The sequence below is a fragment of the Rhincodon typus genome, unplaced genomic scaffold (assembly GCF_021869965.1).
Source record: "Rhincodon typus isolate 14 unplaced genomic scaffold, sRhiTyp1.1 hic_rhity00002269, whole genome shotgun sequence".
NCBI lineage: Eukaryota > Metazoa > Chordata > Chondrichthyes > Orectolobiformes > Rhincodontidae > Rhincodon > Rhincodon typus.
Genome location: NW_025967907.1, coordinates 648 through 25,000, shown reverse-complemented (window position 1 = coordinate 25,000; position 24,353 = coordinate 648). Strand labels below are relative to the sequence as shown.

The following is a 24,353-nucleotide window of genomic DNA, read 5'->3' as shown; positions in this document are numbered from 1 at the left end:
CGGTGACCAGTGGTGTTCCGCAGGGATCTGTTCTGGGACCTCTGCTCTTTGTGAGCTTGATAAATGACTTGGATGAGGAAGTGGAAGGGTGGGTTAGTAAGTTTGCTGATGACACGAAGGTTGGTAGAGTTGTGGGCAGCATGGAGGGCTGTTGTAGGCTGCAACGGGACATTGACAGGATGCAGAGCTGGGCAAAAAAGTGGCAGATGGAATTCAACCCAGAAAAGTGTGAAGTGATTCATTTTGTAAGGTAGAATTTGAATGCAGAATACAGGGTTAATGGCAGGATTCTCGGCAGTGTGGAGGAACAGAGGGATCTTGGGGTCTACATCCATAGATCCCTCAAAGTTGCTACCCAAGTTGATAGGGTTGTAAAGAAAGCGTATGGTCTGTTGGCTTTCATTGGCAGGGGAATTGAGCTTAAGAGCCGTGAGGCTATGCTGCAGCTCCACAAAACTCTGGTTAGACCACACTTGGAATATGGTGTTCAGTTCTGGTCACCTCATTATAGGAAAGATGTGGAAGCTTTAGAGAGGGTGCAGAGGACATTTACCAGGATGCTACCGGGACTGGAGGGCAGGTCTTATGAGGAAAGTTTGAGGAAGCTAGGGCTTTTTTCATTGGAACGAAGAAGGATGAGAGGTGACTTGACAGAGGTTTACAAGATGATGAGAGGCAGAGATAGAGTGGATAGTCAGAGACTTTTTCCCAGGGCGGAAATGACTATTACGAGGGGTCATAATTTTAAGGTGATTGGAGGAAGGTATAGGGGAGATGTCAGAGGTAGGCTCTTCACACAGAGACTGGTGGGTGTGTTGAATGCACTGCTGGCAGTGGTAGTGGAGTCAGATACTTTAGAGACTTTTAAGCGACTCTTGGATAGGCACATGGAGGATAGTAAAATGTATGGTATGCAGGGTAGATTGATCTTAATCTTACGTCGGCACAACATCGTGGGCTGAAGGGCTTGTGCTGTGCTGTACTGTTCCATGTTAGAACACAGAACGTAGAACAGTACAGCACAGTACAGGTCCTTTGGCCCACGATGTTGTGCCGAACTTTTACCCTAAACCTAAGGTCTATCTAACCTCAACCCCTACCTTATACTATCATCCATATTCCTATCTCATAGCCGCTTAAATGCCCCTAATGAGGCCGACTCCACTACCCTCTCCGGCAATGCATTCCACGCCCCAACCACTCTCTGAGTAAAGAACCTACCTTTGACGTCTCCCATACATCTACCTCTACTCACTTTAAAACTATGCCCCCTCGTAATAGCTATCTCCACCCAGGAAAAAGTCTCTGGCTGTCCACTCTATCTATACTTCTGGTCATTTTGTACACCTTTATCAAGTCGCCTGTCATCCTTCCTCTGTTCTAAAGAGAAAAGCCCTAGCTCTCTCAATTGTTCCTCGTAAGACCTTCTCTCCATTCCAGGCAACATCCTGGTAAATCTCCTCTGCACCTTTTCCAACGCTTCCACATCTTTCCTGTAATGAGGCGACCAGAGCTGGACACAATACTCCAGATGTGGCCGAACCAGGGTTTTGTATTGCTGGAGCATAACTTCACGGCTCTTGAACTCAATCCCTCTATTAATGAAAGCTAACACACCATACGCCTTCTTAACAACTCTATCCACCTGGGTGGCAACTTTCAGGGAACTGTGGACATGAACCCCGAGATCCCTCTGCTGCTCCACACTGCCAAGAATCTTTCTGTTAACCCTGTATTCTGCTTTCAAATTTGTCGTTCCAAAATGAATCACCGCACACTTTTCAGGGTTAAACTCCATCTGCCACTTCTCAGCCCAGCTCTGCATCCTATCAATGTCCCTTTGTAACCTAGAACAGCTCTCCACACTATCCACAACTCAACCTACCTTCGTATCATCCGTGAACTTACTAATCTACCCTTCCACTCCAACATCCAAATCATTTACAAAAATCACAAATAGAAGAGGAGCCAGAACAGATCCTTGTGGTACACTACTTGTAACTGAGCACCATGTTGAGTATATTCCGTCCACTACTACCCTTTGTCTTCTAAGGGTCAGCCAATTCTGAATCCAATCTGCCACATTTCCCTGTATCCCATGCCTCTTTACTTTCTGCATGAGCCTACCATGGGGAACCTTATCAAACCCCTTACTTAAATCCATGTATACCACATCCACTGCTCTACCTTCATCCACGTGTTTGGTCACCTGTTCAAAGAATTCAGTAAGGTTTGTGAGGCATGATCTACCACTCACAAATCCATGCTGATTATCACGAATCAAACTGTGCCTATCCAAGTGATCATCATGTTCTGTGTTTGGAACTGCAAGAGGAAGTTGCGATGGACCATTCACTCAGTACTTCTGTTTGAAGATGGACGCATATACTTCAGTCTTGTCTTTTGCACCTATGCTGGGCTCTGACTTAATTGAAAATAGTTGTAGAACAGCCTAATTCTTTCAGTTATTTGCTCACCACTATTCATGACTGGATATTGTAGAACTGCCAGTTTAGGTGTGTTCTCTTGGTTGTGGGATCGCTTAGACGCATTTGTTCCATTCTTCTCCCACTGTTTAGCACGTGAGTAGTTTTATGTCATAGGTTCACTAGCTTGTCACCTCATTTTTAGGTGTGCCTGGTGCTGCTGCTGGAATGCTCTCCTGTACTCTTCATTGAACCAGGTTTGATCTTCTGGCTTGATAGTAATGGTAGAGTGGGGGAAATGACAGGCCTTGAGATTACAGACTGTGGTTGAATACACTTCTGCTTTTGCTGATGGCCCTTAGTGCCACAAGGATGCCCAGACCTGAGTTAATAGATCTGTTCAAAATTTGTCCCATTTAGCACAGAGGTAGTGCCAAATAATGCAACTTTGTCTCACAAGGTATGTGCAGTAGTCACTCTCACAGTTGCTTGAGTATTCTGTGGGACAGCTCTCCCAATGCTGGCACAAGTCCAAGATGTTAGTAAGCAAAATCTTGTAGGGGTTGGCGGTGATGTGCTTGCCGTTGTTCCTTCCAGTACCTAGGTTGATACTGGGTGGCCTGTCAGTTTTATTCCTTTCTTTAGACTTTATAGTGGTTTTTGATATAACTGTGTTAGTGACTTATCTGGCTACTTCACGGTCCATCATATTGCTGCGAATCTGGATTTCACATGAAAGCTAGATCATATAAGGTCAAAAAGTTTCTTTGTTGGATTCTTTTCCCTAAAGAAGCTTGATGGGTTTTTACGATGACCAACAACACAAAATGCGTGGTTGCCATTAGACTGGGTTTTAATTCCAGCTTTTTGAATTGAATTTTACCATATATCTTGGTGGGATTTGAACTCATGTTCCCAGAACATTAGCCTGGGTCTGTATATTATGAGTGTATTTTTCCATAATGCATAATTACATTACCACTATGCCCACTGGTTGGCATTCATCTTTGCGCTTAATAAGCGGGTTTATCAAAGAACAGTACTGAACAGTAAAGGCCCTTCAGCCCACCAAGACTGCATCGACATATGATGCCTTTCTAAGCTAAAAACCTTTTTGGCTCTATGTGGTCAGTATTCCTCTATTCCCTGCCTAATCATACACCTGTCAAGATGCCTCTTAAACATTGCTATTGTATCTGCCTCCATCATCACCTCTGACAGTGCATTCCAAGCACTTGCCACACCCTGTGTTTAAAAAAAAATCTTGGTTCTCACGTCTCCTTTAAACTTACCCCCTTTAATGTTAAGCTTGTGTCCTTTAATAACCTGGGAAGAAGACTCTGATTATCCATGCCTGTAATAATTTTGTAAACTTCTATCAGGTCACCCCTCATCCTTCGCCTTTCAAGTGAAAACAAACGAAGTTTGATCAATCTCTCCTCAAAGCTAATAACCTCCAAACCAGGCAACATCCTGGTAAATCATTTCTGTACCTTCTTCAAAGCCTCCACATTCTCTGGTAATGTGGTTACCAGAACTGTACATGAATGTGACGACTGCTTTTCTTCATTTATATAAATGATTTGGATTTGAGCATTGGAGGTATCGTTAGTAAATTTGCATATGACACCAAAATTGGAGGTGTAGTGGACAGTGAAGAATGTTACTTCGGAGTACAACGGGATCTTTATCAGATGGGCCGATGGGCCAATGGGCCAAGGAGTGGCAGATGGAGTTTAATTTGGATAAATGTCAGGTGCTGCATTTTGGATAGGCAAATACGGGCAGAACTGGGGGGTGTTGCTGAACAAGGAGACCTCGAAGTGCAGGTTCATAGTTCCTTGAAAGTGGAGTCACAGGTAGATAGGATAGTGAAGAATGCATTTGGTACGCTTGCCTTTATTGGTCAGTGCATTGACTGTTGGAGTTGGGAGGACATGTTGCGGCTGTACATGACATTGGTTAGGCCACTATTGGAATGCTGCATACAGTTCCAGTCTTCCTGCTATTGGAAGGATACTGTGAAACTAGAAAGGCTTCAGAAAAGATTTATAAGGATATTTCCAGAGTTGGAGGGTGAGAGCTATAGGGACAGGCTGAATAGACTGGGGCTATTTTCCCTGGAGCATCAGAGGCTGAGGGGCGACCTTATAGAGATTTATAAAATCATGAGGGGCATAGGTAGGGTAAATAGACAAGACCTTTACCCCGAGGTGAGGGAGTCCAAAACTGGAGGACATAGGTTTAAGGTGAGAGGGGAAAGATTGAAAAGGGACCTAAGGGATAACTTTTGCATGCAGAGGGTGCTGCCTGTAAAGAATGAGCTGCCAGAAGAAGTGGTGGATGCTGGTACAAATACAATGTTTAAAAATCATCTGGATGGGTATATGAATAGGAATGGTTTTGAGGGATCTGGGCCAAATGCTGGCACATAGGACTAGATTTATTTAGGATATCTGGTCGTCATGGATGAGTTGGACCGAAGGATCTGTTACCATGTTGTACAGCTCTATGACTCTAAAACACTATAACTAAAGTTTTTCTAGAACTGCAACATGGCTTGCCAATTTTTATATTCTAACCCTTGACCAATGAGGGCAAACATACCATCTATCTTCTTGATCACCTTATCCACTTGCGTTACTACTTCCAGGAACTGTGGATCTGTATGCCTAGCTTCCTGTACAATTTTGTGCTACTAAGGGTTCTGCCATTTACCGTGTACTTCTCTCTTGCATGAGCTCTCCCAAAATGCATCATCTCGAGTTTGTCCAGGTTAAATTTCATCTGCCATTTTTCTGCCCAAGTCTCCAGCCAATCTCTATCCTGTGTATCCTCTGGCAATCCTCCTCACCATCCACAGATGCCCCAGTGTTTGTGTCATCTGCAGACTTACTAATCAGCCACCTACATTCTCCTCTAAATCATTTATATATATTACAAACAACAGGGCTCCCAGCACTGACCCTTACAGAACACCATTGGTCACAGACTTACAGTCATAACAACATCCTTCCACCTCTACTCTCTATCTTCTGTGATAAAGCCAGTTCTGTATCCATCTTACCAACAAACCGTGGATCCTGTGTGACTTCATCTTTTGTGTCAGCCTGCCAGGAAGGAGCTTGTTTAAAGCCTTGCTAAAGTCCATATAGACAGCATCTACTGCCCCCTCTCCTCAATAATGTCACTTCCTCAAAAGAAACTCTATCAAGTTTGTCAGACATGACCTTGCCTGCACAAAGCTATGCTGTCTATCACTGAAGTCCATATTTTTCCAAATCTGAGTGAATCCTATCCATCAGAATCTTCTGAAATAATTTCCCGACCATTGACATTAGGCTCATGATCTGTAATTTCTCAAATTATCCCTTGTTGCCCTTCTTAAACAAAAGAAAGATTTCATGCAAGACCCAAATAATGTCCTTACCTGCCTCCCTCAGCATTCCAGGATAGATCCTATCAAGTCCTGGGAACCTGTCCACCTTAATGCTTTTCAAAATATGCAACATCACCAAGTTTTTTTTATTGACATGCCGTACAATATCAGCATTCCCCTCTGAGACTCACCATCCATCATGTCGTTGTCTTCTGTCAATACTGAATCAAAGTACTTATTAATAACCTCGCCCACTCTCTCTGTTTCCACACACAAATTCCCTCCTTTGTCCTTGAGTGGACCTATCCTTTTCCTAGCTACCATCTTACTCCTTATGCATACGTAAAATGCCATGGGATTTTTCCTTAATCCTGTTTGCCAAAGACATTTCATGGCCCCTTTTAGCCCTCCTAATGCCTGCTTGAGTTCTATCTTACTATCTTTGTATTTATCAAGAGCTCTGTCTGTCTTCAGTTTCCTGAACCTTATGTATACCTTTTTCTTTTTGACTAAGCTCTCAATTTCTCTTGTCATCCAAGAGAATCATGTCATTCCTTATCCTTCATTTTCACATGAACATGCTGGTCCTGAACTCTAATCAGCTGGCCTTTAAAAGATTCCCACATGCCAGATGTAAATTTACCCTCAAACAGCCATCCCCAATTTACATTCCCCAGTTCCTGCCTAAGACTGATAGTTAGCCTTTTCCAATTTAGAACATTTACCTGAGGACTACTCTTATTGTTATCCATAAATAACTTAAAACTTACAAAATTATGGTCACTGTTCCCAAAACGCAACCCCACTGAAACTTCAAACACCTACGAGTTCATTCGCCAATACTAGGCATAGTATGGCCCCTTCCCCCAGTTGGACTATCTACATATTGTTTCAAAAAGCTGTTTTGGACACACCCAACAAAGTGCATCCCCAGAACATTAAGCTGCCAGTCTTGTCTTTGTCTCAACCAAGTTTCTGTAATTGCTACAACATCATAGTTTTATATATATTAATTAAAGAGGTGGCAGATGGAATACAATGTTTAAAAGTGTGAGGTTATGCACTTTTGTAGGAAGAATAGAGGCGTAAAGTATTTTCTAAAAGGGGAAAGGCTTCAGAAATCTGAAGCGCAAAGGATTTGGAAGTCCTAGTTCAGGATTCTTTTATGGTTAACATGCAGGCTCAGTTAACAGTTAGGAAGACAACATTGAGGGCTAGAATACAAGAGCAGAGATATACTGCTGAGACTGTATAAGGCTGTGGTCAGACTGAATTTGGAATATTGTGAGTAGTTTTGGAGCCTGTATCTAAGGATGGATGTGCTGCCTTTAGAGGGGGGTTCCAGAGAAGATTTGTGAGAATGATCCCGGGGATGAAGGGCTTGTGAAATTAAGGCGGTTGAGGACTCTGGGTCCGTACTTGATGGAGTTTAAAAGGCTGAGAGGCTTCTGATTGAAACTTACTGAATACTGAGAGGCCTGGATAGAGCGGACATGGAGATGATATTTGCACCAGTAGGAGAGACTAGCACCCGAAGGCATAGCTTCAGAATTAAGGGACGACCATTTAGAACTGAGCTGAAGAGGAATTTTGTCAGCCGGAGGATGGTTAATCTGTGGAACTCATTGCTGCAGAGGACTGTGGAGGCCAAGTCATTGAGTGTATTTAAGCCAGAGATAGGTTTTGATTAGTAAGGAGATCAAGGATTACGAGGAGAAGGCAAGCAAATGGGATCGAGAAACACATTGGCCATGATTGAATGGCTAAGCAGACTTGATGGGCCAAATGGCCTTATGGTTTAATCCAAGCTTTAGCTTCATCTGCCTTACTAATCATATTCCTCAGTATTAAAACCAATACATCTCAGACGGCCAGTCCTGCTGTGTTCAACAACCTCTGAGTGTCTGTTCTTCCTCTTAGTCTTACATGCCTTAGTCTCTGACTCCTCTCGGTCAACTTATCTGACATTTATTATTTATTTATTTATTGTTACAAAAGCAGCAATTGCTGGCGAAACCCAGCAGGTCTGGCAGCAACTGATGGAAGAAAGTAGAATTTGATGAAGGGTCACTACTCTCGAACCAGATCTGAGTTCTGCCAGCAATTTCTGTTTTTGTTTCCGATCTCCAGAATCCGCAGTTCTTTGTTTTCTTGATGTATTCTTCGTTAGCCACTTTGTGAGAAGTCCTTTATTTTAAAAATTGTGGTCAAGTCCTTTTTTTTTCTTTGAATAGGGTGAGAAAATCCATGAAGATATTTTTGATATTATTGACCGAGAAGCTGACGGCAGTGACAGTTTGGAGGTGAGTCCAAGCTTTTAGTTGGTTTTGTGATACTCTGTTGAACTTTATACAATCATTCATAGTAAGCTATGTGATTGATCAGCAGCCACCTCATCAGTATACTGTTTTAACATTTCGATCAAGCAGATTAATTCCTGAACCCTTGAATTCTTTAATTATGAGACCAAGATGCTAAGTAGTGAGAGTTACGGGGTGGCTGTTTTTATTTAAATGCTGGGTTACCTTATAATTGGCATTTATAGCATCTCTGCCTGGGTTATCCAAAATTTGCACTTCAAACCATTAAACCTATGACACAGTAGCTAAAAAAAGCAAAAATAAGAGTTCATTGATTCATTTCTGAGATGATGCCGGGCAAACAAGTACTTGGCTGGGTCACTAACCATAGGAAAAATTGTAGGCAATCCCTAGGTTTGTCACCCATTTTGTAACAGACCCTGAACCATAATAACAACAAACATCCTTACTTAAGTTTGCAGTGATTTTCAGTTTTTGATATGAACCATTTATAATAGTGCTTTGACTCCATCAGAGGTGTTGTAATGTAGGAATTGAGTTTTTTGGCAAAACAGAATTGAGTCTGGTGAGATGGTTTGTACTTTGTATCAAACTATACGTATCTGCTCAAAGTGTAGTGGTACGCCATAGATAGTGAGTATAATTTTCACTTGAATCAAGGTGAAGGATGTCAGTGCAAAACAATGAACATTGCCGTATTATTACCCAGAATCAACGTCTAGTCAACATCAGATCAAGTATGGCTAGATGCTAAATTCTTACCCTATTTAAAACCATTTTGAGAAAACTCACCCTACTGAACCTTTGTGATTGTTCATGTTCTTCACCTAGTCTCTTCAATATGAGCTCTACCGAAATCTGGGTCTGAGATAAAAGGTATACTACTCATGAGTCAAAGTGCTAACCTGGCATCTGATCCATTTTCCATATACCAACAAGATCTGAAATGGTGAGGTTCACTTGGGTTTGAAGAAAGCAAATACGTTTTGGAATAGTGTAATGTGGGATTAGGTTGTTTTTGACCAGTGCAGATGTGATGGGCCAAAGGGCATTTATTTGTGCTGTAGATTTTTGTGACTGAGCTACAGACCCAGCAGACAAATGACCAGGATAGGTTACACAATGTGGGCTTGAGGATTATATAGAGTCATACTGCGTGAAAACAGACCCTTTGATCCAACCGGTCCATGCCGGCCATAATCCCAAACTAAACTAGTCCCACATGCCTGCGCTTAGTCTATATCCCTCCAAAAATTTCTTATTTATGTACTTAGCTAAATGTCTTTTAAACGTTGTAATTGTACCCGCATCCACCATTTCCTCTGGAATTTCATTCCACACACAAACCACTCCATGTATAAACAAAAATTGCTCCTCATGTCTTTTTTAAATCTTCTCCTTTCACCTTAAAAAATATGCCCCCTAGTCTTGAAATCCCCCACCCTAGGCAAAAGACACCTTATCAATGCCTCTCATGATTTTGTACACCTCTATAAGGTCACCGCACAACCTTCTATGCTCCAGTGAATCAAAATAAAAATCTTATACTACTAAAATGTAATAATTGTAAGAACTCTAGAAGATATGTGTAGGCCTTTCAAAAAATTCCATTAACTCAACTCCATTTGAAAAGAAAATCACACGCATTTGTTTTTGCATTTTTGTTATAAAAGAATCAAAGTAAAAATCTGATATTCTTGAAATGTAATAACTGTAAGATGTCTAGAAATAATCTCAGGAGCATTTGCAAGATCCACACTATTCTCACTTCATCATTTTAGAATATGTACAATATCAACAGTAAAGAATGATTTTTAGTTTAACCAAAATCCGTAGAAGTTAGGCCGTAACGTTGTTAATTGTGTAAGCCCTACCCTTGTTTGTTGTACCAAACTGCAATACCTCACATTTATCCACATTGAACTCAAACTGTTACAGAGAAGGAGAGGTTAAATGAAAGAAAATCCCTGATATTCACTTTATAAGTAACTAGTAACAATTTATTTATTTAACCCTAACAGTGAACAAATTAACAGAACTAACAAAATGAACAATTCTCCCTAATTCCTAACTATTCCCTAACTGAACAAAATTCTATTGTTGTGCTATTCCAATAAACACAAGTCCCACTTATATAATCCAAGTAGTAAGAAAAAAAAAATTAAAACTTAGTCTTTCAAAGTCCACATAGAATGTGTCTTCTGGAATGCGCTGCCTTCTCCACTGTTTCTCCAGTTATAAATGCCTTTCTTCTGCTGATCCTGCTGTCAGGGATGTTTTCTCTGTGAAGACTCTTAGCTAGAAGTGCCGTAGTACCTTTTATGGATAGATGGTGCTTTCTTAGAGAGCTTAGCGATTTCTTGTGAGAGCTAGATGCTTATTTCTCAGATGGTGGTTCACTCTCGCACCAATTTTCAAAAACCCTCTCCTTATATACCTTGGATGACATTTCAATTTTCTTACAATTGCATTGGTCAAAGTTGTCAAAACCATCAGATTTAATTCAATTGGCTTTCAATCGCTAAGTGCTTTGTTTAAATTAATTGGCTGATTCCAGCTCATTGCCAAAATATCAAAACAAGCCTAAGGTTTCCAATCACACAGACAATTGATAGATGTTTCCATTTTAGAACTGGCTATACATCTTCAGCTACATATAGACACTTTTTTTTTCTGTATAAATCTCTAAGCTTAGAAAAACAGTTCATCTCTTAAAGGAACCATGCACTGTTCTCCCTTATCTTTTTATAAATTCTAGCTTCCTGTCTTCCAATTCATGATTACTCTACAGGACTTTGTAACATACCAAAATGCAATACCTTGCATTTATCCAGATTGAACCCCATATGACATTTTTCAACCTATTGACCCATTCTATCACGATTCCTTTATAATCTTAGAAAACGTTCTTCACTGTCTGCTATGCTACCAATTTTGGTGTTTCCTCAAACTTTTAAATCATTTATATAAATGACACACGAAAGAGGACCCAGAACCGATTGGTGAGACATTGCTGGTGACAGACCTCAGGTCTGAAAAGCAGCCCTCCACCATCACACTCTGCCTCTTGCTGTTAAGCCAATTATGTATCCAGTTGGCAAGCCCACCCTGAATCCCATGTGACCTAACTTTACCAATTAGACTACCATGGGGAACCTTGTCGAAGGCTTTACTAAAATCCAAGTAAACAACATCTGCTGCTCTGCCTTCGATGTTTTTGGTAACTTCCTGAGGAAACCTCAATCAAGTTGGCGAGACACAATTTTCCTCACACAAAACCATGCTGACTGTCCCTAATCAATTTTTGCCTCTCTAAATGTCTGTAAATTCTAATCTTTTATAATCACCTCCAAGAATTTAGCCACAACTGAAGTCAGACTCATGTAGGAGTGTAGCATTGTCAGAGATGCTTTTAGTTAAATTAGATATTACAAATGCATATGACGAAAACATTGACAGTTTGTGTCACTTCTGTTGGGAAAAGATGGCTGAGAGGGTGACCTAATTAATAGCATTTAAAAATTATGAAAGATTTTCTCTGTACCAAGTATATTGAAATGTTTCCTCTGGAGGTTGTCAATATAAAGCAGTAACCAAGAAATCCAGTAGGGAATTCAGAAACAACTTTACGCAGGGCGTGGTGAGGATGTTAAAACTCACTCCCATCAGGGGTGATTGAGGTGAATGGTATAGAAATATTTATGGGAAAGCTCAACAACTACATGAAGGAGATGGAATTCGAGGGTAACGATGACAGATTTAGATGAAGAAAGATAGAAAGAGGCTCAAGTGGAACATTAAATGTCAATGGAGAATGTTTGCGCTAAATGGACTGTTTATGTATCATCGTTCTTGTGTAATTCCTAAACCTTCCCTATATTTAGGTAGATGGTTCTAATTCTAACTCCTACACAATACGTATTTCAGGTCTGACTGTTTGTATTCTGCATCCCATTTCACCCCAGAAACACCCCAGATTCTCTCTCTCTCATTAAGATCGCTCCACACACCCATGTTAGAATGTATGTATGTTAATTCAAAGTAACTTTATGTATGAGTGTGATAAGTTGTTAAGTGGATTGTGAACTGGTGATTATAACAGAAACCCATCTTAAACATGGGCAGAATTTTTCTGACTAAGTCAGCATTTGAGAAGGAGGTGTTTAGCCAACTTCTGAAACCACTGAAGCTCATGTGGTGTAGGAGCACCCACAGTGCTATTAGGAAGAGAGTTCCAGGATTTTAACCCAGTCACAGCGAATCTATTCGATTCGAATGAAGGAACAGGGAAGAAACTTGAATTGCTGGCCATTTACTGTAAGGGACAAAGAAAGGACTTGCACTGATCTACTGTAATGCTTTTCACAACCTTAGGATGTCCTGAAACATTTTACCATCAGTGAAATTTTCTTAAAGAGTAGTTATTGTTCTGTTGCAGAAACCTAACTGGCAATTTGTGCACAGACAGCTCCCACAAGCTACAATATAATAATGACAAAATTATCTCTCTTGACTTTTTGATTGGGACTGTTTGATTGCAATTTATTATACACTGATCCATTCTTACCTCATTGAAGTTGGCGTTCCCTCAAATAATTATTTTTACTCTGGATTGTTTATTACCCTGTTCTAAAGTCACTCTTAAGCACTCTTATCATTGACACTTGATCTATTTGGCTCACCTTGTTCACAAGAACCATATTCAGCAATGCTTCCTTTTTCATTGGACCAGAAACATACTCCTGTAGAAAATTCTCCTGAACACACTCTAGGAACTCTTGCCCTTCTCTGCACTTTAGATGATTACAATCCCAGTTTAAATTCAGATAATTCAATGTCCTCGTTGTAGCCACTCTACAATTCTTGCCTGTCTCTATTGTTGCCTTGCAAATTTGTTCCTCTATGTCCAAAGTGGCCTATAGACTATATCAACTTTCACCTTATTTTGTTCCTTAGCTCTAGCCAAATTGATTCTGTCCTTCACTCCCGTATCTTACGGTCTAAGTTGAATTAGGCTATTTGGCCCATCACATCCACTCTGCCATTTGATCGTGGTGCCATGTTTCTCAACCCGATCCTCCTGCCTTCTCCCAGTAACCTTAGATCCTGTTACTAATCTAGAACCTATCTATATTTGTCTTAAGTACACTCAGTGACTTGCCCTCCACAGCCTTCTGAAGCAATGAGTTCCACAGATTAACCACCTTCTGGCTGAAGAAATTCCTCCTCGTTTTAGTTCTAAAGGATCATCCCTTCACTTTGAGGTTGTGCCTCAGGTCTTACTGTCACCTACCAGTTTCCACATCCACGCTATCCAGGCCTCTCAGTATTCAGTAAATTTCAGTGAGATCCCTCCTCATCCTTCTAAACTCCATTGAGTACAGACCTGGAGTCCTCAACCGCTCCTAATTTGACAAGCTCTTTATTCCCAGGATCATGCTTGTAAACCTTCTCTGAACCCCCTACAAGGTCAGCACATCCTTCCTTAGATGAGGGGCCCAGAACTACTTTCAACACTCCAAATGTGGTCTGACCAGAGCCTTATACAGTCTCAGCAGGACATCTCTGCTCTTGTATTCCAGCCCTCTTGAAATGAATACTGACATTGTAGTTACCTTCCTAACTGTTAACTGAATCTGAATGTTAAGCTTTAAGAGAATCTTGAAGTAGAACTCCTAAATCCCTTTGCGTTTTCCCCATTTAGAAAATTGTCTGTGCTCTATTCTTCCTACCAAAGTACATAACTTCACACTTCACCACATTGTATTCTAACTGCCACTTCTTTGCCCACCTCTCCTAGCCTGTCCAAGTCCTTCTGCAGCTTCCCTGCCTCCTCAACAGCACCTGTCCCTCCACCTATCTTTGAGTTACCTGCAAACTTAGCAACGATGCCCTCGGTCCATATCGTTCGTGTATCATGTGAATAGTTGTAGTCCCAAACCTGACCCCTGTGGAACTCCACTAGTCACCGGCTACCATCCTGAAAAATACCACTTTATCACCACTCTCAGCCTTATGCCAGTCACCCAATCCTCTATCCATGTCAGTACCTTGATCCCAACACCATGAGCCCCCGTCTTATTCAGTTGCCTCCTGAGCGACACCTTGTGGGAGACCTTCTGGAAATCCAAATGCAGGAATTATTTTATTATCTGGCCACTATGGAAGCCGGACCGTGCTGGTTGATCAAATATTCCAGTTGATCAAGAGGTCCACGCAATCAGTGTAAAAACTCACACTAAGTAACAGAAAAGTAATGCAGGGGATATACATGTCACTGTTATATTTTATTTACAGCATAAATCACTTAAATAATAATGCAACTTTGCCTTAAATGAAACTTTCCAGCAGAGAGCCTTCTCATTCATTTCCTCAACTGACTACTTGGACATTGCAGAGTTCGCAATAATGCAGTAAACTTTTGGTGTTTCAGGTATATAATTTTTGCTGGTTTATTGAGAGAGCCAGTTCATAAGATGCCAGTTAAAACAAGGCTTGCTATAGATCATGTCCACTAGCTCTCCTTTGTTGAACATTGGAAAGGCGATGGTCTAGTGGTATTATTGCTAGCCCATTAATCCAGAGACCCAGGTAACGTTCTGGGGACCTGGGTTTGAGTCCCACCATGGCAGATGGTGGAATTTGAATTCAATTTTTAAAAAAATAGGAATCTACTGATGACAATGAATATTATTGATTGTTGGAAAAACCCATCTGATTCACTAATGTCCTTCAGGGAAGGAAATCTGCCGTTCTTACCTGGTTTGGCCAACATATGACTCAAGACCCACAGCAATATGGTTGACTCTCAAATGCCCTCTGAAATGGCCTAGCAAGCCATTCAGTTGTAGCAATCGCTACAAAGTCTCAAAGAAATGAAACTGGACGGAACACATGGCACTGACCTGTGCACTGGAAAAGACAGTGGCAGAAAAAGCCCTGTCAACCCTGCAAAGTCCTCCTGACTAACATCTGGAGGTAAGTGCCAAAATTGGGAAACCTGTCTCATAGACTAGTCAAACAACAGCCTGACATAGTCATACTCACGGAACCATACCTTACAGACAATGTCCCACACATCACTATCACCATCCCTGGATATGTCCTGCCCCATTGGCAGGACATAACTAGCAGAAGTGGCGACACACTGGCATACAGTCAGCAGGGAGTTGCTCTGGGAGTCCACTGCATTGATCCCGGACCCCATGAAGCTTAAGATTAAACATGGGCAAGGAAACCTCCTGCTGATTACCATATACCATCCTCCCTCAGCTGATGAATTAATAATCCTCCAACAACACTTAGAGGAAGCACTGAGGATGGCAAGGGCACAAAATCTACTCTGGGTGGGGGATTTCAGTGCCCACCACCAAGAGTGGCTCGGCAGCTGTACTACTAATCAAACCAATCGTGTCATAAAGGACATAGCTGCTGTACTGGGTCTGCGGCAGGTGGTGAGCAAACCAACAAGAAGCAAAAACATACATGATCTCAACCTTAGCAATCTGCCAGCTCCAGATGCATCTGCACAGTGATAGAGCTAAGTAATCCCATGACCAACAGATCAGATCTAAGCTCGGCTGTCCTGCCACATCCAGTCATGAATGGTGATGGGCGATTAAACAACTCACTGGAGGAGGATGCTGTACAACTTTCCCCATGGTTAATGATGGAGAGCCCAGCATGTCAGTGCTAAAGATAAGGCTGAAGCTTCCACAGCAATCTTCAGCCAGAAGTGCCAAGTGGATGGTCCATCCCTGCCTCCTCTGGTGGTCCCCAGCATTACCGATACCAGTCTTTAGCCAATTCAATTCACTCCACCTGATTTCTAGAATTGGTTAGAGACACTGGACACTGCAAAGGCTTTGGGCCCTGACAACATTCCAGCATTAGTACTGAAGACTTGTGCTCCAGAACTTGCTGCTCCCCTAGCCAACACTGTTACAGCACTGGGATCTACCCAGTGATGTAGAAAATTGCCCAAGTATGTTCTGTACCTAAAAAGCAGAACAAATTCTATCCGCCCAATTACCACCCCATCAGTCTACTTTCAATTATCAACAGTGCTATAAAACAGCACCTGCTCAACAATAACCTACTCAGTGGCGCCAGTTTGGTTTCTGCCAGGTCCACTCGGCTCTTGATCTCATTACAGCCTAGGTTCCAGAGGTGAGGTGAGAGTGACAGCTCCTGACATCAAGGCTGCATTCGACCAAGTGTGGCAAAACTGGAATCGATGAGTATTTGGGGGATAAATTCTCCAGTGGTTAGAATCATACCTGACACATAGGAAAATGGTTGTTGTTGTTGGGGGTCAGTCATCACAGCTCCAGGACATCTCTGCATGAGTTCCTCAGGATAGTGTCCTATGACCAACTGCCTTCAGCTACTTCTTCAATGACCTTCCCTCCATCAGAAGTCAGAAGTGTCAATGCAATCACTGGCGAACAATGCTCATCACAATTTGTGACTGCTGAGATACTGAAGCAGTCTGTGGCCAAATGCAACATGATCTGGACAATATCCAAGCTTGGGCTGACAAGTGACAAGTAACATTCGTGCTGTGCAAATGCCAGGCTATGACCATCACCAATAAGAGACAATCTGACCACTGCTCCTTGACATTCAGTCGGGTTATCATCAACTGAACTCATCACATAAAGACGGTTGCTACAAGAGCAGGTCAGAGGCTAGTAATACTGCAGTGAGTAACACACCTCCTGACTATATATGTAAACAAAACACTTGCAATATTCTTCTATGTTATTAGCTAACTTACCCTCATATTTCATATTCTACTCCCTTATTACTTTTTGGTTTTTAAACGCTTCCCAATTCTCTGGCTTACCACTGATCTTCATCACATTGTATACTTTTGTTCTCCTTTTATGCCATTCCTGAATTCCCTTGTTAGCTATGGTTGACTCTCCCTCCCCTTCAAAATGTTTCTTCTTTCTTAGATAAGTTTCTGCTGTGCCTCCCGAATTACCCCCAGAAACCTCTGCCATTGCCGCTGTACCATCTTGCCTGGTAGGTTCTCTTTCCAATTAATCTGGCCAGCTTCTCCCTAATATCTTTTTAGTTACCTTTACTCGATTGTAATACCATTACATCTGATTCAACTTTTCTGCGTTTTCTTCTTTCTCCAGCACTGCAATGCTCTTCTTCATCAATACGGCCGCCCCCCTCGCACATCGGTTCCAGGGATATTTAAGACCCAGTCCTGCTTTTCAGGTCTTACCTTTCATTAATAGAGGGATTGAGTTCAAGAGCCGTGAAGTTATGCTCCAGCTATACAAAAGTCAGGTTCGGCCACATCTGGAGTATTGTGTCCAGTTCTTGTCACCTCATTACAGGAAAGATGTGGAAGCGTTGGAAAAGGTGCAGAGGAGATTTACCAGGATGTTGCCTGGAATGGAGGGAAGGTCTTAACGAGGAAAGGTTGAGAGATCTAGGGCTTTTCTCTTTAGAACGATGAAGGATGAGAGGTGACTTGATAGAGGTGTACAAAATGATCAGAGGTATAGATAGAGGGGACAGCTAGAGACTTTTTCCTCGGGTGGAGGTAGCTATTACGAGGGGGCATAGTTTTAAAGTGAGTGGAGGTAGATATAGGGGAGACATCAGAGGTAGGTTCTTTACTCAGAGAATGGTGGGGCTTGGAATGCATTGCCGGAGAGGGTAGTGGAATCGGCCTCATTAGAGGCATTTAAGCGGCTATTAGATAGGCATATGGATGATAGTATAAGGTAGGGGTGGAGGTTAGATAGACCTTAGGTTTAGGGTAAAAGTTCGGCACAACATTGTGGGCCGAAGGGCCTGTATTGTGCTGTACTGTTCTATGTTCTATGTCTCTGGTTTAGCCACAACGTCTTATTTTCACACAGTAATATGTGCCTGTAATTCACCAGTCTTATTTAGCACGTTCACATACCTGTACAGTAACACTCCTTTAGTCAGTATTACTTGCTTCTTTACTGTCACTCGGTCTTACTATTTCTCAACTTATTATTCTCTGCTCGAATTAAGGGTCATATGGGCCAGTCAGGTAAATGAGTTCAAACCACAATCAGATAAAGCCATCATCATATTGAATGACAAAGAAGGCTCGATAGGCCAAATGGCCTTCTTTTGGTCAGTTTTCTCATGGTCTTGGGCAAATTGCTACATCTGTCCCGTAGCCCTCCTTAATAAAAGGAAACTCAGCACAAACTGGGATGGAAGCTGATTAGATTTATTTATTTGTTGTTGTTTAGATTTTTTTTGTTTTACCTTTTGGCTCTCATAAATTTTTTAATTCTGTTTTATGTAAACAAGTGGGCGCCAGTGAATGGCGACTTGGTACACTTTTCGCTGTACTTATGTATTCCTACACTTAGTACATGTGACAAGTAAATAAATCTAAGTTGAGGTAAGGCAGAGTACCACATTAGACAATTTCATGCCTAGTAGGCCTTCGGAAAAAGTTCACACTTTTATATGTATTAACAAGGTAGAAGGTTTGTGACATTGTACTTATGCACTGTAACTGTTGTAATCTAATATGGTCTGAAGGAATACCTAAGAGCTAATGGAATGAAGGAATAGATAATGGATATATTAATTAACAGTAAATTGGTTGTTTAAATACAGAGGGCCCATCATCATTGGGATGCAAATTCATGGAGTGTGGCTAACTGAAATAAAGGTCTTGCTGAAAATGTGCACTTGAATTATGTTTAAATGCAATTATCTCTTTGTGTGTAACATAATGCTGATTAAAATTTTCTTTAAAGACAGTGTTGATTTTAAGTTTGGACTCTGCTGTGAGTTTAAATTGTTTCAGTTTGTATTTTATTTTGTTATCCCTGTGCAACCAGTTTGCACAGTAACATTTTCTACTGTTTTGTCTTGTTTTTGGTTATAGGGCTTTGTTCTGTGTCATTCTATTGCTGGTGGGACAGGTTCTGGGCTGGGGTCCTATCTCCTAGAGAAGTTAAATGACAGGTGAGTGACAAGCACTTGCTGTGAATATGAAGCACTGACTGCCGCATTAGTGATTGCTTATTTGGCTGCATGCTGTAATGGGAGAATGAGATGTACTTTGCACATAATATAGAAGAACATGAATAGTAGGAATGTACCGTACAGACATTCACGTTTGATGTGCCATTTAACAAAATAGATACATCAATGCCATTTACTCTCCGTATTCCCATATCCCTTGATTCCTTTAGTTTTCAAAAATCTATTTATTTCAGTTATTTTTATAACTCAGTATCAGCATCCAAAGCCCTCTGCAGAGAATTTACAGATTTCCAACCCTTTGAATGAAGAAATTTCCCAACTCAGCCCTAAATGACTAATGCCGTATTCTAAGACTATGGATCCAACTTCTAGACTGTCCAACCAGTGAAAACTGCTGGTCAATGTCAAAAGTATTAGAATCAACTATTAAGGAAGTTATTGCAGAACATTTGGAAAATCATAATCTAATCAAGCAGAGTCAACATGGCTTCATGAAAGGGAAATAGTGTCTGACTAATTTCTTAGAGTTTTTCAAGGAAGTCTCAACCAGAGTGGAAAGAGGGGAACCAGTAGATGTGTTGTATTCAGGACTTCCAAAAGGCATTCAGTAAGGTACTTCACAAAAGGTTATGTTGTAATATAGGAGCCCAGAGTGTTGGAGGTAGTATATTGGCATGGAGAGAGAATTGGTTAATGGGCAGGAAGCCGTGAGTGGGAATAAGGGGTTCTTATCCAAGTTGGCGACCCATGACCAGGATGGTTCCACAGGGATCAGTGCTGAGACTGCAGCTGTTTACAATATGTATTAATGACTTGGAGGAAGGAAGTCAATGTTTTGTAGTCAAATTTGTAGACAACACAAAAATAGGTAGAAATGCAGGTTGTGAAGGGATACAAACAGTTTATAGAAAGCTATTAATATGTTAAGTAAGTGGGCAAAAGGTTGGCAAATGGAGAATAATTGGCAAAATGCAAATTGTTTATTTTGGAAGGGAGAACGGAATATTACTTAAATGGAGGAAAAACTGCAGAAAGCTGTAACACAAAGGGACTTGCAGGTACTTGTGCATGAAACCCAGAAAGCTAGCAGGCAGGTGCAGCAGGTAATTAGAAAGGTTGCTGGAATGTTGGCCCTTATTTTAAGGTGTTTGGAGTATAAGAGTAGGGAAGTCTTACTGAAACTGTACAAGATGTTGTTGAAACCGCATCTGGAGTACTGTGAGCAATTTTGGTATCCTTACTTAAGGAAGGATATCATTTCATAGGAGGCAGTTCAGAGAAGGTTCATTTGGATGATCCGTTGTATGGAGGGATTGTCTTGTGAGCAAAGGCTAAACATTCTGGGACTGTACTCGCTGGAATTTAGAAGAGCAAGAGCTGATCTCATTGAAGTGTATAGGATTCTTAAGGAATTTGACATGGTTAATGTTGAGAGGCTGTTGTCCCTCATGGGAGAGCCTAGGACAGAGGCCATAATCTCAATATGAAGGGGTGCCAATTTAAGAGTGAGATGAGGAAGAATCTCTTCTGAGGGTTGAGAGTCTATTGAGTTCTTTGCCACAGAGACCTGTGGGACAGACTCTTTGTGCATATTTAAGGCTGAGATAGATAGATTCTTGATAAGTAACGGAATCAAGGGTTATGGGAAAAAGGCAGGAAAGTGGATGTAAAGAATGTCAGATCAGCCATGATCCTGTTAAATGGCAGAGCAGATTTGAGGGACCAAACTGCCCACTTCTGTTCCTATTTCTTATGATCTTATAGTTAAACATTCTCAGAATTTTGTTTCAATGGGACTATCTTATGAGAGAGTTTATGTCAGTTTTGCTCAGTCTCTCCTCAAAGGATAGTTGTTTCATCCAGGAATCAATCTAATAAACCTTTGGAACACCCCCTGTAAAGCAAGTATATCCTTCCTTTAGGTATGGAAGTAAAAGCCGTACACAACATTTCAGGCATATTCTCAACAAAGATTTGTGCTGATTGCAACAAAACCTCCTTATTCTTATATTCCAACCTGCTCGCAAGAAAGGCTAACATTTCCTTCCTAATTGAAATTAGGAATTCCTGTACTTTAAATGACTCATGAGGGGCATAGAGGACATGAATAGCATAGCATGTAGGGTAGAGGAGTTTAAAACTAGGGACATATTTTTAAGATTAGAGGAGAGAGATTTAAAAGAGACCTGAGGGTAACTTATTCACACAGTGGGTGGTTCTTATGTGGAATAAACTGCCAGAGGAAGTAGGTACAAATAAATTTAAAAGACATTTGGACAGGTACATGAATAGGAAAGGTTTAGAGAGATGTGGGCCAAACGCAGGCAAGTGGACTAGTTTAGGTTGAGAAACTTGGTCAGCAAGGATGATTTGGACCGAAGGATCTGTTTCCGTGATGTATGGCTCTATTTACTAGGACACTCGGATCACTGAATACTATTTTGTAGATTTTTTTTTTTAAAAGAGATTGTGTTTTTCGGTTCTCCCTGTCAATGTGAATTGTTTCATATTTCCCAATATTATACTCCATCTACCATCTCCTTGATCATTCACTCAATAGCTCTATATCCCTTTGGAGCTTAATCGTGTCCTTATTACTTAATTGCCTACCTACCTATGTATTACCAACAAACTTGGGTATGATACACTTGATCCCTTCATTGGCTTGGTGATTAACTAGCAAAAACCTGTATCAGGTTCGTGTTGTTTTCTTTTTAGTAAACTGACCAAGAAAAAAATACATATTCTAACATGCTGAAACATATTTATGTTAAATCTCTACAGGTACCCAAAAAAACTGGTGCAGACTTACTCTGTGTTCCCTAATCAGGATGAGATGAGTGATGTAGTAGTGCAGCCTTATAATTCACTACTGACGCTAAAGAGACTGACTCAGAATGCAGATTGTGTGGTAAGTAGCTGCAGATGGGATGGTTGAATTTGGTGCAGTACTTTCTGGAGGGTTTAATGTCTTGCAGTTAAGTATGGGAATGAGCTAGTAGAATGGTATGCCAAATTGAATAGGCCATTAAAGCGCTGCTGTTTTGATTTTTAAAGGTTGTTCTTGATAACACGGCGTTGAATCGGATTGCAACAGACAGGCTTCATATTCAGAACCCTTCCTTCTCTCAGATCAACCAGCTGGTAGGTAAAGACTAATGCTCATTTGTTTGGGTGGACCCCTCAAACCTCACCCACCATTCTATAAGGTTTTGGCTGCTCTGCCACAGACCTCAACTCTTCTTTTGTGCTAGCTCCTCATAGCCCTCAATTTGTTAATATTTCAAAAATCTATATATGTCCTCATTAAATACTTTGTGATTTAACCTCCACAGCTCTGTAGTTTCTGTCCTGTCTCTGAATTCAAGCTTTAAGTGAGTGTCTCCTTTATTCTGTTACTATTTACCCTAGTTCAAGACTTCCCACCATTGGAGACATTTTTTCAACACCTCCCTGTTAAACCTCCTTACAATATTTTATATTTCAATAAGATCACACCTCATTCTTCTAAACCGTAAAGGATAAAGCCCTAATCTGCTCAGCCATTCTTGATCAGCCAACTCCATCCCAAGAATCGGTCTCCTAGATCTGTTTTGAACTGCCTCCAGTACCCATATATTCTTTTTTGTAAATATAGGGACCAAAACTGTAAACTGTACTCCAGATGTGACCTCAACAAGCCCCTGTGCAGCAGTATTAAGGGCTCCCTATTTTTAAATTCCAACCCCCAAGCAATAAAGGCCAAAATTCCAGTTGCCTTCTTAATTACTTGCTGCATCTGCATGCTAATGTTTTATGTTTCATGCACAGGATTGCCCAGATCCTTTTGTACTACACTACTTAGGAATCTTGCTTCGTTTAAGTAATAATCCACCTTTTGATTCTTCCTACCGGAATGCATGATCTCACACTCCATCTGCATCTGCATTTTTGTCACAACATGTCCTTCTACCTATTTTTGTATCATCAGCAAATTTGGATATATTACACTCTGTCCCCTCTTCTAAGTCATTGTTATAGATGATAAATAATTGAGGCCCTAGGACTGATCCTTATGGCACTCCACTTGTTACATATTTCCAATCTGAAAAAGACTCATTAATCCCAACTCCATTTTCTGTCTTCTTTCCAATTCTCAATCCAGGCCAGTACATTACCGTCAATATCATGATCTCATGTACTATATGATAACCTTTTATGTGGTTCTTTATCAAATGCCCTCTGAAAATCCAAATACACTACCTCTATCAATTCCCCTTTATCAATTATAATATCCTCAAAGAACTCTAACAAATTTGTCAAACATGATTTCTCTTTCACAAAACCATGTTAACTCTTTTGGGATTGATGTTAAGCTTTTCTAAAAGTCCTGTTATTTCTTCTTTAATAATGGACAGTAGCATTTTCCCATTGACCAGTTTTAGGGTAAACTGGCATATAGTTCCTGCTTTCTGTCTCCCTCTCACTTGAACAGGGATATCAGTTTAGCAGGATTTTGATCCGCTGGAACCCTCCTGCAGTCAAGTGAGTTCTGGAATATATTGACCAATGTCTCTACTATCTCTACAGCCACTTCCTTTTAAAACCCTTGGATGCAGGCAATTAAGTCCTCATGACCTGTCTGACTTCAAATGGTGTCATTGTATCCTGCGAAAAACATAAAATAGTACAGCACAAGTAGGACATTTCTTCCATAACTGTGGTTTCCCACGCACTATGGTTGACAGCACCCTCAAACGTATCAAACCTATCACCTGTGCTTCCGCCCTTGCACCTTCCCATCACTCAGAACAACGTGATCGGGTTCCTCTTGTTCTCACTTTTCATCCCACCAGCCTCCGCATTCAAAGGATCATTCTCCGCCATTTCAGACAACTCTAGCAGAATGCCACTGCCAAACTCATCTTCCTCTGACTCCCCTGTCTGCATTTCGCAGGGATTGGTTCCCTCTGGGACACACTAGTTGATTCCTTGACCACCAGCTCCACCACACCCGCCCCCCGACACTTCCCACGGCACTTTTCCATGTAACCACAGAAGGTGCAACGCCTGACCTTTCACCTCCTCCCTGCTCACCATCCAAGAGCCTAAGCAATCTTTCCAGGTGAAGCAGCATTTCACCTGTACCTCCTCCAATCTTGTATATTGCATTCGCTGCACCCAATGTGACCTATTGCATTGGAGAATCTAAACGCAGACTGGGTGACTGCCTTCAAGCAA

General features: G+C 41.2%; 1 protein-coding gene across 1 annotated transcript; it reads left to right on the top strand.

Annotated features, from left to right (window-relative positions):
- Window positions 1–7,298: 7,298 nt before the first annotated feature.
- Window positions 7,299–22,281, top strand: LOC125481468 (tubulin gamma-2 chain-like; the record flags this gene model as incomplete). Its single annotated transcript, XM_048593049.1, has 5 exons — window positions 7,299–7,319; window positions 8,040–8,108; window positions 19,033–19,112; window positions 21,918–22,044; window positions 22,191–22,281. Coding segments are annotated over exons 1-5 (388 nt in total), but the record flags the coding sequence as incomplete, so codon positions are not given.
- Window positions 22,282–24,353: the final 2,072 nt, after the last annotated feature.